Source organism: Brassica napus, chromosome A6 (genome assembly GCF_020379485.1).
Source record: "Brassica napus cultivar Da-Ae chromosome A6, Da-Ae, whole genome shotgun sequence".
Taxonomy (NCBI): domain Eukaryota; kingdom Viridiplantae; phylum Streptophyta; class Magnoliopsida; order Brassicales; family Brassicaceae; genus Brassica; species Brassica napus.
This window is the reverse complement of record NC_063439.1, coordinates 18,309,102-18,325,409: the sequence shown is the minus strand read 5'-3', so window position 1 is coordinate 18,325,409 and position 16,308 is coordinate 18,309,102. Positions and strand designations below refer to the sequence as shown.

The 16,308-nt window shown below is 35.3% G+C and overlaps 2 protein-coding genes across 2 annotated transcripts; one reads left to right on the top strand and one right to left on the bottom strand.

Moving 5' to 3' along the window:
• Positions 1-6,227: 6,227 nt before the first annotated feature.
• Positions 6,228-7,027, bottom strand: LOC106351845. Its single transcript, XM_013791571.3, has one exon. The coding sequence runs from the start codon at positions 6,926-6,928 to the stop codon at positions 6,470-6,472; it is 459 nt and encodes a 152-aa protein (XP_013647025.2). The 5' UTR covers positions 6,929-7,027; the 3' UTR covers positions 6,228-6,469.
• A 7,159-nt stretch (positions 7,028-14,186) lies between these two features.
• Positions 14,187-15,539, top strand: LOC106347860. Its single transcript, XM_013787472.3, has 4 exons — positions 14,187-14,510; positions 14,622-14,867; positions 14,932-15,013; positions 15,099-15,539. The coding sequence occupies exons 1-4, from the start codon at positions 14,296-14,298 to the stop codon at positions 15,432-15,434; spliced, it is 879 nt and encodes a 292-aa protein (XP_013642926.2). The 5' UTR covers positions 14,187-14,295; the 3' UTR covers positions 15,435-15,539.
• The last annotated feature ends 769 nt before the right edge of the window (positions 15,540-16,308 follow it).

The window sequence follows — 16,308 nt, the reverse complement described above, 5'->3', positions numbered from 1 at the left end:
TTGAGAAGAAAGCAAAAGACTTGAGGAAAGCACAAGACTTGAGGAAAGCACAAGACTTGAGAAGCTAAGTTATGGGAAATCTGTTTATGACTTGTTGGGCTTTATTATGGTCGAAAGTCCATTAGTGATTAGGTTTAGGGAGACACTATATATAGTCTCTAAACCTAATTTCTTGCCTCCTAACACTCATTTAACATAAGGAGAGATTAGAGAAGGAGAGAGGCAAGAAGCAAGAGCAAAGAGAAGAGTTTGAAGGAGTATCTACAAGGAGAAGCCAAAGGGAGATCTGGTCAAGAGTCTCAGGCTGTTTCTTCTCTAGGGAGTGTGGGTTTCATCTCTTATACACACAGGTTCAGTGAGCTTAGGTCTTTAGCTCATTGTTGTGTTGTCTCTAGGTGAATAGAGAGACACAGAGGTTGTTGTGTAAAGAAAGCTCTTGTAAACACTTGATACTAGTGAATCGTTGAGAGTGCCGTCCTCTCCCCAGATGTACCGAAAGGGAACTGGGTCAAAAAATTCTCTTGTGCCTTTAACAAACTCAAACAACATCAGGAAGTGTGCTAGGTTAAATTAGTCAAGTGAGATATAAACCGGTTAACTGGTTTAAGGAGAAATATCTCAACAAGTGGTATCAGAGCATCAGGTTCAGCAGAGGAGAGGTTGTGGTTTCAGTTTCTGATCTGCTATTGGTGTTTGGCTGCACATGTTCAGGGGTTTCTGGTTCTGTTCAGTGTTTGGAGTTGTTTGAAGAAGTTACGGATTTCTGGTCTGAGTGTTCAGTTTTTTTAGCAGAAGTTAAAGTCTTGAGTCATGGAGCCAGCTCAAGGTAAATTTGAGGTGGAGAAGTTTGACGGTCAAGGAGACTTTGGGTTATGGAAGTTTAAAATGCTTATGCAGCTTGAGCTTCAGGGTTTGGATTTTGTTCTTGAAGAAGATGGATCCAGCAGTTCTGTTAAAGGGAAAGAAAAGGAAGGTGAGGTCACAGAAGCTATGAGTTCTCCGGTGTATCCGCTGAAAAAGGAGAAGGATAAGAGAGCAAAAAATCTGATATGCTCTGCTCTTAGCAATATGATCTTATGGAAGGTTATGAAGGAGACAACAGCTCTAGAAGTGTGGAAGACTCTGGAAAGAGATGATCAAACCAAGTCCTTACCTAACCGAATTTATTTGAAGCAGAGGTTTGCCAGCTTTAAGATGGAAGAGCACAAAAGCGTAGAGGAGAATCTTGATGTGTTTCTGAAACTGGTAGACGATTTGGCGAGTTTGAACATTAATGTGAGTGATGAGGACCAAGCTATCCAGGTCCTGTCGAGTCTCCCAAGGCAGTTCGACTCACTGGTTCATACACTTAAATACGGTAATGGGAAGGAAACACTGACTCTGAATGAAGTAACCAGTTCTGCATATGCCAAGGAAGTTGAGCTAAAGGAAAAGGGGCTCATTGGAAAGGCTAAGTCAAATGCAGAAGGTTTGGTTGTGTCCAGGGGTAGACCTGAGAGGAAGAGTTCTGGTCAGTCGAGTGGAAGATCCAAGAGCAGGGATTCAAGGTCTAAATCTAGACCAAGGAATCAACAGAAAGCTAGAGAGTGTTGGGTATGTGGGAAGGAAGGACATTTCAAGAAAGATTGTCCTGAAAGGAAGAATGGGAGAGCAACTGATTCTGCAAATGTTGCTCAGAAAAAGGAGTTTCCTATGATCTTGACAGCAAGTGAAAAGGACCCCAAGAGTGAGTGGGTCATGGATTCTGGTTGTACATTCCACATTACACCAGATAGAGATGCTTTATTTGATTTCAAGGAGTTTGAAGGTGGAAAGGTATTGATGGGTAACAATACTTCAAGTGAAGTCAAAGGTATGGGCAAGCTGAAGATCATAAACTCAGAAGGAGCTACAGTTATCTTGACTGAGGTGAGATATATGCCAACCATGAGCAGGAATCTCATATCTTATGGCCAGTTAGAAAAGAGCGGTTGCAAGTATGAAGGGGAAGACTTCATGGTTACTTTCTACAAGAATGGTCAAAAGGTGATTTCTGGGAAATATCAAGATGGGCTTTATTATTTGCAAGGGTCGGTGGTGAAGGAAGAAGCATCTGTAGTCAGAGCTGAAGTGAACTTGACAAACAGATGGCACTCAAGGTTAGGACACATGAGTCTGAAGAACATGAATCTACTGGTCAAAGGAGGTTATCTAGACTCAAAGGAGGTCCACACATTAGATTTTTGTGAGGAGTGTGTACTTGGAAAGTCCCACAAGCAAAGCTTTCCAGAGGGGAAACACACTACTAAAGGTATTCTTGAATACATTCACAGTGATCTATGGGGCTCGGTTTCAAATGAGCCAACTCTGTCGGGATGTAGATACTTTCTTACATTCATCGATGATTACTCAAGGAAGGTCTGGATCAGATTCTTAAGGAGTAAAGATGAGGTGTTTGAGAATTTTTCAGAGTGGAAGGCACTTGTGGAAAATCAAACAAAGAAGAAGATCAAGTGTCTAAGGACAGATAATGGATTGGAGTTCTGCAACAATCAGATGGATAAGCTTTGTCAAGACTCAGGGATTAAACGGCACAAGACTTGCGTTTATACTCCACAGCAGAATGGAGTGGCTGAGAGGATGAATAGGACAATAGCGGATAAGATCAGGTGTATGTTGGCAGAAACGGGGTTAGAGAAGAAGTTCTGGGCTAAGGCAGCGTCGACTGCGGTTTATCTGATAAACAGGTCTCCTAGTGCATCTTTGAGGTTTCAGATTCCAGAGGAAGTATGGTCAGGGTCAAAGGTTGATTACAGTCATCTCAGGCGGTTTGGTTGTGTTGCTTATGTACACAGAACAGAGGACAAGCTAAGTCCAAGAGCTGTTAAGGGATTCTTCATGGGTTATCCACATGGTACTAAAGGTTACAGGGTGTGGTTACAAGATGAGGAAAGGTGTACTATCAGCAGGAATGTAGTCTTTGATGAGGAGAAGCTGTATAAAGATCGAGATCAGAAGGAAGCGACTAAATCTAAGAAGAAGAAGAAAGTCACTTTTAGCACTGATCTGATCCACGGACCGACTACAACTGGTTCAGTTCAAGAGTCTACCGATCAAGGTGGAGAAGCTTCAGGAAGTGGAGAATCTACTGGTCAAGGTGGAGATACTTCGGGAAGTTCACAATCAGAAACTGAATCAGAAGAGGAAGAGGAATCTGAGGAAGAAGAGGAGGAAAATCAGAGCCACGTGGAGTCTTTTGATGATTATATGTTAGCAAGAGACAGAGAAAGGAGAGTCATCAGACCACCATCGAGGTTTGAAGGATCTGATTTTGTAGCTTATGCTTTGGCAACAGCAGAAAGCTTGGAGATAGATGAACCAAAGTCACTAGCAGAAGCTAGAATGAGTAGAGACTGGGATAAGTGGTACAAGTCTATGGGAGAGGAGAAGCAATCTCTGGATGAGAATGATACTTATGAGCTCGTCCCAAAGCCGGAAAACCAAAGGATAATCGGGTGTAAATGGATTCACAAGATTAAAGAAGGTATTCCAGGAGTGGAAGATCGCAGGTATAAGTCGAGACTTGTTGCTAAAGGGTATACACAAGTTGAGGGAGTGGATTACAATGAGATATTTGCTCCGGTGGTCAAGCATGCTTCTATTCGAATCATGTTATCAATTGTGGTGAACTTCAATCTGGAGTTGGAGCAACTGGATGTCAAGACTGCTTTCTTACACGGTACACTTGATGAAGTCATCTACATGGAGCAGCCAGAAGGTTTCATAGAGAAAGGAAATGAAGACAAGGTTTGTCTTCTGAAGAAGTCTCTCTATGGTTTAAAGCAGTCACCTAGGCAGTGGAACAAGAAGGTTGATGATTTTATGAAGTCTCAAAAGTTCCAGAGGTGCAGGAATGATCCATGTGTTTACACTAAGGGATCAAGTATTGATGATATGGTATATCTCTTACTATATGTTGATGACATGCTTATAGCTGCAAGGGATATGGAGAAGATCAAAGCGCTGAAAGCAAGTTTGAAGGAAAAGTTTGAGATGAAGGATCTAGGGCCAGCATCTAGAATCCTAGGGATTGATATCATCAGGGATAGAAACAAGGGTATTCTAAAGCTATCACAGGAAAGGTATCTTAAGCAGGTGCTGAGAACTTTTAACATGGAGGATTGCAAGGCTGTTGTAACTCCATCTAATTCACAGTTCAAGCTTAAGAGTTTGACTCGTGAGGAGTTGGTTGTGGAGACACGGTTGATGAGTTCAGTTCCTTATGCAAGTGCAGTGGGAAGTCTGATGTATGGCATGATTGGTACTCGTCCAGATTTAGCGTATGCGGTCGGTTTGGTCAGTAGATTCATGGCAAATCCAGGAAGATGTCATTGATCTGCGGTTAAGTGGATTTTTAGATATCTTAAGGGAGCTTCAGATGTGTGTCTAAACTTCAAGAGGTCAGACAAGTTTGAGATTGAAGGGTTTTGTGATTCAGATTACTCTGCAGATCTTGACAGGAGAAGGTCAATATCTGGTTATGTCTTCAAGGTTGGTGGTAATACTGTGAGTTGGAGGTCTACTCTTCAGCATGTTGTGGCTCTTTCAACTACTGAGGCAGAGTACATGGCACTCACAGAGGCAGCTAGAGAGGGAATTTGGTTGAAGATTTTCTGCAGGGAATTGGGGTTAAAGTCAGAGAGTTTCAAGTTAAATTGTGACTCGCAGAGTGCAATTTGTTTGGCGAAGAATCCAGTTCATCATGACAGGACCAAGCACTTTGAGAATAAAGTGCATTTCATCAGGGACAAGGTGGAGGATGGTTCAGCTAAGGTGCAGAAGATTCATACTTCTCTAAATCCTGCGGATATGTTGACAAAGAGTTTACCAGGCAACAGCTTTGAGAGGTGCCTGGTGACACTCAATGTCACCAACTGAGTTGAGACAGGGGAAGCACGAGATGGTTTGTCGGTTATCACCTCGCAGAAGCAAGAAGTTCAGATGGTCAAGTCTGGAAAATCGACAAAGGGTTCAGATGGTCAATTCTGAAAAGGAAGCCAAGGGCAGTTTCAATAAGTTGAACAAGAGGTTGTGTCGAAAGTCTTCCTAGCAGTGAGTTAGGCGGCGTGTTCCATTATTACTGATGGCGGTACATGTTGAGTTCAAGGATTGATCTGTTAGTGATGTGGGTCACCGGTAAAGGTGACATGACTGCTTATTTCTGGTGGTGGAGCTGGAAGGGTTGCAGGAATGATTCACTAGTTTGAGACTATGACGGAAGTCTCAGGTTCATCTTACGTTGAGGAAAATCGACATAGAGATGATATTTCAGTTACAGATTTCGTAAGCACAGGTGACCAAAAGCTCAAGGTGGAGATTTGTTGATTATGAGCAATTTGGTGGATAACACTTTCTTGGCTGAGTTATGATATACACAAGACTTGAGAAGAAAGCACAAGACTTGAGGAAAGCACAAGACTTGAGAAGCTAAGTTATGGAAAATCTGTTTATGACTTGTTGGGCTTTATTATGGTCGAAAGTCCATTAGTGATTAGGTTTAGGGAGACACTATATATAGTCTCTAAACCTAATTTCTTGCCTCCTAACACTCATTTAACATAAGGAGAGATTAGAGAAGGAGAGAGGCAAGAAGCAAGAGCAAAGAGAAGAGTTTGAAGGAGTATCTACAAAGAGAAGCCAAAGGGAGATCTGGTCAAGAGTCTCAGGCTGTTTCTTCTCCAGGGAATGTGGGTTTCATCTCTTATACACACAGGTTCAGTGAGCTTAGGTCTTTAGCTCATTGTTGTGTTGTCTCTAGGTGAATAGAGAGACACAGAGGTTGTTGTGTAAAGAAAGCTCTTGTAAACACTTGATACTAGTGAATCGTTGAGAGTGCCGTCCTCTTCCCAGATGTACCGAAAGGGAACTGGGTCAAAAAATTCTCTTGTGCCTTTAACAAACTCAAACAACATCAGGAAGTGTGCTAGGTTAAATTAGTCAAGTGAGATATAAACCGGTTAATTGGTTTAAGGAGAAATATCTCAACAACACTTATAACTACATGATGAGTTTCATATGAATCAGCAATTATCATTGTTCATTATTAACAGGTTATGGATAAACTAAACCCTCACCATTAAAAAGCCAACGTGGAATATTAAAATGCTGAAATCATACCAAACAACTAATTATAATACTTTATCATCGTTTAAATAAAATGATGAACTTAAGCATTACTTCCACATATAACACAGCTAATTTACCTCATTGCATCAACCGTTTCAAATTCAGTATCCCCAAAAAAAGAAACAAAACAAAACGTCTGGAAAAAATTAATTCGAAGATGAAAAGTAAATAATTCAACGTTGATCGTATTTTTAATTATTATAAACAGAATTAAAGGAAACGCAATTAACGCGACAGTCAACGAACATGACAGCCTTTCCGTCGCCGCCGCCAGTAACGCAAACGCGTTTCGTACACGCGCCCACTAACTCTTCGATACCTCGTTACGCGGCGGAACCGCCAGAGATTTTCCTGAGGAGACCGGAACGGAAGCGTAGCGAGTGGAGAAGCTTCGGAATCCACCCAAACCGACGTACTCGTCGTCCTCGTCGTCGTCGTCGAAATTTAAAGAGTAACTCAAAGGATCGTACTGAAACTTCTCGCTGGCGTCCCAATCGCGGCCGCGACGTGGATCGCGGTTGAATCGGCGAATGAAAGTCTTCCAACGTGGACCAGCTACGATTTCAGACCACTCTCGGATCTTAAGAGCCGCCCGTTTCCACCACGCTGGATCGTCAACGCTGTGATTATCATCAACGCTCCGAATTCTTCCCCAGGAGGAGTATGCGGAGCTTCTTGATCGGAAGGTGGGGAAACACGAGCAGCAACGTCGAACGTACCGGGTTTCCGGATCCTGGGCTGGGTCCGATTGTACAACTTCCATCGCAGAAACTGGGAGAAGAGATGTTCTTCGTCAACAGTGGTGAAACTGAAATAGATTGAAGCTTTCAGCTTCCTAACGAACTTATTGCCATCATATATATACTGTACTTCTACTAACATGTAGGTCTATAAAAAAATCAAAATGATGCCAGCTAAATATTTAAAAAAAAAATGGTAACTATATTCCAATAGACTAATCTCATATATACTTTATGTCAATTAAGCTAATTATTTTCAAAATGACAATAATACCCTTAGTTTCAGTTATAAATTTGAAATTACAATTAACAAAACAATTGCTAAATATTAAAATATAAGAAATAATTAAATTAATTAAAATAAAATAAAAAACATTAAAAATCCTCAAATAAAAATGATTATTTTCTTCCCATATTTTTTTCCTTCTGAAAATTGTTTTTTTTTCATATATGGAAGCTGAATATTTTCAAATATTTTATTTCCATATTTTTCGAGACTGATTATTCTTATATGTATAATACAATAAATCCGTAAAACTCGGTTTCTACAGGTTCCTAGATTTATAGTAATGTGTAGATTTTAATTTCTACACGTTTTAGATTTAAAGTAAATCTGTAGAAATCATTTTTTATATAGATTTATAGTAATGTGTAGATTTTGATTTCTACATGTTTTAGATTTATAGTAATTTGTAGATTCTGATTTCTACAGATTTTAGAGCGATATGTTAAGCGCATAATGTGTATTCTAAATATTTTTAGAGTACTATTATTTACGTAGATCACATAGTAGATTTCATTTTCTATGTGTAAATTTCATTTTAGAGCGATTTCTATGTGTATTCTAAACATAGTAGATTTCATTTTCTACTTCATAGAATGTCAATTATACTTTATCTAGAACAAAATCTGAAATTATGATTTAAACATTTTTAGAACTAGAAAAAAATACTACTAAGTTCATATAGATATTTCATTAGTAGTTACTATTTTTCAGTTTTTTTTGTTTGTAAAACTATTTATTTAATTATTTTCAAAAATACTAAAGGACATTAGAAGCAAAAATGGTACAAAATAGAAATTAGTCTAATGGGACATATTTAACATTTTTTTGCCTAAAAAAACAATTTTCGCTAATATTTATATGTTAATTAAAAAAACTGTTTTAGAAATCATCGAAATATGATATAATGTTATTGCAATATTTGGTTTGTATTTTATAAAGTCAATAAATCTTTCTAATTTTGAATAAGAAGTGTGTGAACAGATTACTGAATCATATTTACCAATAATTTTACATTATTAATTTGTACTCTATGTATCATCTTTTGATAGTATTAAAGCATGTATATCCAACAAGTGTACAATAATAAGTAATCAGAACCACAATTGTGTATGAATAAATTCCTAGATTTAGAATGAAAAAAAACATTCCTACTTACAACTATTAAGGCTTTGAAAAAGACATAGCACCATAATAAAAATATTATTGAATTTTTATATATGTTTCTTGTTCATTGGATTTTATAACAAATATATTTTGAAATGTAAGACGAATATTCATATGGATGTTCATAAAGGTACAAATACAGATGAAATATGAGATTTTGACATCAAGTCGAGCAATCGAGTCCCAAGATATTTCAACCTTCCATCCAATCATTAAACTCCAAATGCACTTATAATTTTGAGAAACATAAACTCTATACAACTCCTAGAGCATCTCCAACCCATTGATATTTTTACCTCTAAATGTTGTAATAGAAGAAAATGTATTCCAACTCATCTCTATTTCTTCCTCTAAAATAAAGATTGCTATATTTTCTTTTAAATATAGAGAATAAAATAGTATTCCTCTATTATAGAGTCATATTTTTTATTTACAAAACAGTCCTTTAACTTTTAAACTCATAATTATAACCAAAACAACTATTTTTATGAAAATACGGTTTTTTTTATAAACATAGAATCACATTTCACTTTAAACTAAGTCATAATTTTATGAAAATCTTGTAAAATTAAAAAATACATTGGGTTAATTATCAACTTTCATAAATAAAAAGTATTATTTGTAAAATTTAAATAGAATTTTTGAAGAATATTCTTTTTTTGAGGCTAAAATAGAAGAATACATTAGAGATAAACATAAAAATATGGGAAAATATTGAAGATGGTCTTAGACATTACAAATGAGTTCTTTTTTGACGTCTTGCTAACGAGTGTTAAAAACAAAGTTGTACAAGCTGACTATTAACTATAACTAATAGTATAAATATTCTGAAAACATTCAAACCAAAAAAAAAATTCAAAATAGATTCCAAGTGCTAAGGTTACATTTAGTAGATAATCCCACCGATACATAAAATAGTAAACCTTGCTGCTGGGGAAAGTTTCAAGTGCCTTGGATGTCAAGGCTCCTCGATTGCTGCATCTTTGGACCTCCCTATAATGTGATAACTTGATTCTCAGCTGGATAATACCCAACGAGACAATCACAAAGGTTGCTATATTTCAAAGCCTCGAATGTTCCTTCACTGTTTCTCTGGATCTCCCAATGTGGAAAGGTTGATATGCAAAAATTTTCCAATTTTCGTGACTCTATATAAGCATGCAAAACATTCGTATTAATACAAAAGTGTATCCCAAATTCAATCAAATGCAAAAGTCACACGGTCGATCGCTACGTAGTGACCGATCCGTAACGAGTTGGCCGCTTCTCGGTCGGTCGCTACGTAGCGACCGACCAACCCATTCGTTTGGTCGCTACGTAGTGATCGATCTATCGCGTATCCTGTCGCTACGTAGCGACCGAACTATTTCGAACATCAACCAACGGGTACAACCCAAAACATTGCATTCTCGTCAGTTCTTCAATGCTAGTTCCCGAGTACCGCAGCCATATCATTTCACACTCCCGTCGATTGGAGTTATCACTTATACTTTACGATAAAAATCGCAGAAAGTTTATCTTTATCGATAATAAACGTTTCGAGTTGAAAGATGGCCCAACTAGGTCTAAAACACGACTAGAAACCCACTTACGATTTTCAAGAAAAAGTCCATAGATGCTATGGCGGTTTACACTTTATGCAAAAGAAAGGATAAATGTCAAATTTCCGCAGATAAATGTTAAGTTTCTGCGGATAATCATGAAGATCAAGAAAATGGAAATCTCCATTTTTGGGTTATGACGGCTTAAGGGCAGGAAGGGAAAAGCTCAAACCGACCTTGGAGAGAGTATATAAGGAGTCCTAGGCGAGAGGCAGAAATGAGATCTTTTTCAGAGCAAACTTAGCACTTAGAGCAATTAGGCAATTTCCGTTTTTGTTATTTCGAGCTGCGACTCAACTAGGTTCTGCAGTCTTAGGTTATTAGAACTAGGGAACTCGCCGACAGCTCTTGAAGCTAAGGCTCCTACCTTGTTGTAAACGCTCATAAGCAAATTCAGAATAAGACTTCTTTTTGCTCTCTTTTTACGATTTCTTATTTTTTCGTCTTTACTTGCGTGTTCTGATTGCTTGGCGTGTGGTTTAGCTGATATCCGGGACCTTTGAGAAATTACGGTTTTCCTAACTTTTCTTATCTAAACGGAAATCGACAGTGCGAATTTCGGTTCCCACAGAAGACTTCTCACGAAGTCTTCTGCCTAAAGTGGTATAAATTTTGGATATGTATTTTGTGTGTTTTATATATTAGATTCTAAAAAATTATAGATCCAACCTAATGTGACTGTTTTGTTTATTATCTAAAAATTTGTTTTTGAAGTCATTTGAATGCTTTTGAATATGCAGATTTTTCAGATCTGAGGCAAATTTTGGAAGACTTCTAGGATAATTCTTGAAAGACTCTCTGAAGACTCTCGGAAGACTTCTTGGGATATCTTCTAATGTATTTTATGCTAGAAGACTTCCCACGAACTCTTCAGAAAGTCTTCCAAAGTCTTCTGCCCAAAGTGGTACAAAGAGATGATGTGAAGTGGAGTCCAAGCTTATCTATGTTGAGGAATAATATCTAGCTGTGTAATAATTTTGTTTATGGTTTTTTTATGATTTGTATGTGTAATATTTAAGTTGTGAATTATTTTGTAAACTTTAAGAGATGCTAATCGAAAGAATGGTAAATATGTTCATGTTTTGCCAAAAGTACTTAACATCATTAAAGTTATTGATGCAACATACCAAAAATATTTTAATCATTCTACCCACACATAACAAAACACAATAACACAAAAACTTAGTAAAATTTGCTAAAACTAAGAGAGAAGATTTCTCAAAAAACCTTAGTCAAATTTACAAAAGATCAAAATTGAATTTTAAGTGAAAGTTGAAATTTTAAATTTCATGGAAGTTAAAAATTGTATCTTATCAGGAAGACAACACAAATACAGAACATCAATTTAATAAAACAAAATCATCGGAGAAGACTTCTTATAAAGTCTTCTTAGGAAGACTTACAGAAGACTTCTCCGTTTAGCTAGAAACTTTATTAAACATCAACGTTTGTAACCTCATAATTATCACCAATTAAGTTATAAATTCGACTCAGTAGTCCCAATATTGACTAATAAACATGAATTAGTAAGAAGATATTAAAAATTCATTTTAATTTTGGATAAATTTGAAGTTTAATAAAGATTTACATAGAAGACTTTTTTTGAAGTCATCCACGGAAGACTTCAAAAAAAGTCTACTCTGTGTACACTTCAAAAGAATTCTTCTATTTAGGTCATTTTTGCAATTGTAAATTTACGAAGGAAGACTTCTTAAGGACTCTATTCTACAGAAGACATTTTCAGAAGTTTTCCTTTGTAAATATTGGCTTACTTTTGAAATTGAATTTTTTTCGAACTTCCCAGAGAAGACTCCCTTAGAAGTATTCTCGGAGAAACATGTTACTTTTGAATTTGACCGAAAATTAGTCTGAATTTTGACTTTTTATAGAAGATTTCTAGGGAAGTGTACCTAGAGAATACTTCAAAAGAAGTCTTCTCTAAGTCCTGCGGAAAACATCTCAATGTCGAAAGAAATCTTTTTTTTTGTCTGGTTAATTATGCTATTACAAATTATGAGAAACATTACATAGACGATATTACAGCCGACAATTCTGCCTGCCTTATGAGGATTCATGCCTAACTGCATCATCGTGAGTAGCCCTATGAGATCCTATCCTGACGGTACTCCTTGCGACATGCTGAAGATCTCTTGTAAGCATTTTCTCTAATTTTCTGCATAATTCGCATTTTCCGGGAATTGAAACTCAGACATCTTCCTGTAGAAACTATGTTGTCTGGGGTTTGAACCCCAGACCTAGATGTAGAAACCTTTAAACCTTGATCACTAGGCTACGGTGCTTCCACGGTCAAAAGAAGTCTGCTGGGTTACTTTTGCAATCGATAAGAGATGGGTTTAAATTTTAATTAATGTGGGAACAGAAACTTGTGATAAAGACAAAGAGCATGTACTTGTGATAAATAACCGAGCTTAATGAACGGAATCGTTTGGGTCATTTATGCTTGTCTTAAATTCGACCCCTATATTTTGGTAAGCTTCGGTTTTCACCCCTGTAACGTTCAACTCAATTGATATCATTCCTTTAGAATTAAAAGATGCTAACATATCCCTTTATATTGTCTGAGAAGCATTACAATATTTTTTTGTACCGATGTGTCATCATTAGATTGATTCATAGAATTTTTAAGGAAATAGGCTGGTCCATCTAAATATATATTAAGTTTTTTATTAAACTAACCATAAATACATTATTAATGTGCTTCATTATTTCCTTAAATAAAATTACGAAATTTTCTAATGTGGCTAAAGTATATATGACAATTAATGATTTTGAATAATAAATATTTGATAAAAATAAGGGTGTCTTATATTATATTTGTTTAATTTTAAATTATTAAAATAAATTAAAAAATCATAGTAACCATATAATAAAAATAAAAATTTTTCTTTGTATGTTATATTTTGAATTTTTAAAAGAATTATAAATTACTAAAATTGTTAAAAATTTCACATTCAAATTTTGTTATCCATAGTTTAAAATTTTTGTTATGACTTGATACAAATAATTAAAAAAATCATATAAGTTGAAAGTCTCATTTAATAAGTATTAAAAGTTAAAAACAAATATATATATATCATTTTAAATTAAATTATATGACCTTATAAAAATATATAAATATCTTAATTTTGAAATTTACTGTGAACAATTTGTTTTTGATTAAAAATTTGAAAAATATTGACAACTTAATTTTTAAAAATATTATAAAGCACTTAAATTATTAATCTTACAGTGAAAATTTGTTATCAGTAATTTAAATTTTTTGCTATAACACATACAAATGATAAAAAAATATATGAGCAAAAATTAACATTTAATAAATATTAAAATATACTATATATATGTTACTATCATTTAGATTTAATTATATACCATATCAAATAGAAAAAATATTTTTTGGATTAATCAAATTTATTTATATGTTCTCACCAATTTAATTATATAAGTAATAGTTACCGTTATTTTAATTATTCAATATATATTTTTTATTTTTTATAATATGTTAGAAACATATAATGTATAAACAAATTATATATATAATGTTCATTCCGTGCAAGGCGCGGATCTTAACCTAATTGATCTTTATTCATGAAAACAGATTCCAAATGGTCTTGGATCAATATCAGGAATAGTACAACTTATACTATACGCAACTTACTATAAAACAACGAAGTGGAACGATGAAGATGATGATAAAGAAAAGGGCTACTCAAATGCTGAAATAGAGCTTGGTCGAGCTTGACAATTGCATTGATGTGTCGCACATTTACAATTGTTCTCTGACATGACATCATCTAGTTGATAATGACCAGCTTCATCGTTAGGTTAAGGTAGAATCAGAAGAAATGCCAAAGAATGAAGAAGAGCAACCACAGAAGCTACAAACTTTACTTGAGTTGGAAGAAAAAAAGAAGGGGTTTTACTTCATTCGCCGAAAAGTGAAATGGTTAACTTTGGCAAGTTGAATCTATGTGATTAGTTACATTTATATTTTTTTATTAGATTAGTTTGTAACATTTTCTTGCAAACAGTAAAAGAAAAACAAATTGTCCCATTATGGTTGATGTTTAAGAAGAACATAGTAGTAGCAATTAGCAAACGGAGGTTGTTCACCTGAAATCAAATAGTGTCAATATGAGGAGGGTAGAATTGTCGTTTTCTCACCAAGAAATAACCGTCCGCCTTTTGATCTATCCGGTTCGTTATGAATTCGATTTTAGAAACTAAACCAGTCATCTAAACCGGAATGTGCGATAACGATTGTGGATTTTGTGTGGCTTTAAAAACACGGAGGACCAGATATTCCCACAACGATTGAATTATGTTATCATCATCATCACCGGCGGCCATCACCGCACATCCTCCTCTGTCACCGGAATCCTGCAAACTTCCTCTGAGCGTAATTTCATTGCCTCAGATTACCCGTAGATACCTTTTCAAGACTCTCTCCTTATGTCTCGCCGCACCATCACTCTCCGTCGCACCAGTCCACGCACGCGGCCTATTTCAAATGCCGCCTCTCCGTCTCTCTAATCGGTACGAACGCTCTTGCTTAAACTATATTTGGTGAGAGTATAATTCACACTGAACAATGAAGAGTTAGCTTGGTTCTTGTTCTTGATGCGTTTTTTCTTTTCTTGAAACAAGTTACTACCTGGTGCGAGCTGGTGAATCTGATTACGAAAGCTTGGGGATCATCAACACTAACCCGGTCGCAAAAACATCAGTAGATAGCGGATTGTCAGAGAAAGGTAAGAAGCAGACGGTCAAAGCTGCGTTACAGTTAAAGTCAATGGGGGCATGTGACAGAAACTGTTGGCTATGGCCTTCCATTACACAGAGAGCTTACCAGGCTGCTGAAATCATCGCTTCCATCAATGGGATTAGTCGCAGGTAGAGTAACATAATATTACTCTGGAGTCTAATCTTTGTGATAGTTAAGCATGTTTACTTGCAGCTATATAGTTCCAGAATATAGCTTTCTTGATGCTCGCGGTTTAGGAGCTTACGATGGCAAGAAGCTAGATACCATATCTGAAGTGAGATTTCAACATTTTTTCACATGTAAAATGAAACGCTATAAGAAAGGAAAACTCATATTGAAGTGAAGTATTTGTGTGGCAGGTGTATGCATTAGACTCGATATCTATGAAGACAAAACCTCCTCCTATAAGCGACGGTACTCCTAACGAGAGTGTGTCAGATGTATTCGTGCGTGTTACGCAGCTAATGTCCATTCTCGAGACTCAATACTCAGAGGACACGGTCGTCATTGTTTCACCTGATTCAGACAACTTATCTATCTTACAAGCTGGTGTTCAAGGTCTTGACCTTCGGAGGCATTCAGAGTTGTATTTTGGACCAGGAGAAGTAAGATTGTTGGATGCAGACAGCATCCCTGTGTATAAGCAGCCTGCCTCTGCTGTGTATAAATGTACAAACCCACCAAACTGTGACTAGTCTCAATTCTATTAGTATATTGAATTTAGATACAGTTACGATTAAAGACACATGATGTTTGAAGTTCAAGTTTAGATTGCAATGCAAGTGTTAGTAAATTCTCCTGAAATGGTGTCATAAATTGGTTATAATCTTCGAAATCATAACAAATTTAAAATGTTTTAAGAATCTTCACAATTCTTTTTAAGCTAATAACAATATTAAATAAGTATTCTTGTCATCATTTTAAATATAGAAATCTATAATCTATTAATCTATATATATCTATACTATTTTTGAGAAGTGAATTTGTTGATATGTCATGTTCTCCATAATTTTAGGCAATTTAGCTTATTTTCATGTTTTTATAGGTTTTAGCCAATTCATTGATTTATTATTAGTTTTTACCTAAACCACTAATTTATTAATTTAAAAATACACGTAATGAATTTTATATATAATTAAAAACGAATTTTAATTTAATAATATTAAATTTATATGTTATATTAAATATGTAGTTGATTTTTTCATTTCTCATATTATATTAGGTTTTAAGCTTTTATATAGGTCATTGATTTATTATTAGTTTTTAACTGAGTATTTATTAATTTACGCAAAACCGGTAATGAATTTTATATATAATGAAACATGGATTTTATTTTATTAATATTAAATTTATATGTTATGCTAAAATAATTAATTATAAACTAATATAATAAAATTGTGAAAATGTATTAAAAATTAAGAGAATTTGCTATCTGAAAACAATATTTTTATTATAAACTTAAAAAATTAAGATATAAAACATTTTATGATTAAATATTAGTCAACCAAAAATATTTATATAAAGATATTTTCTAAACTATTTCTAATATATGAGTGTTTTAAAACCTTT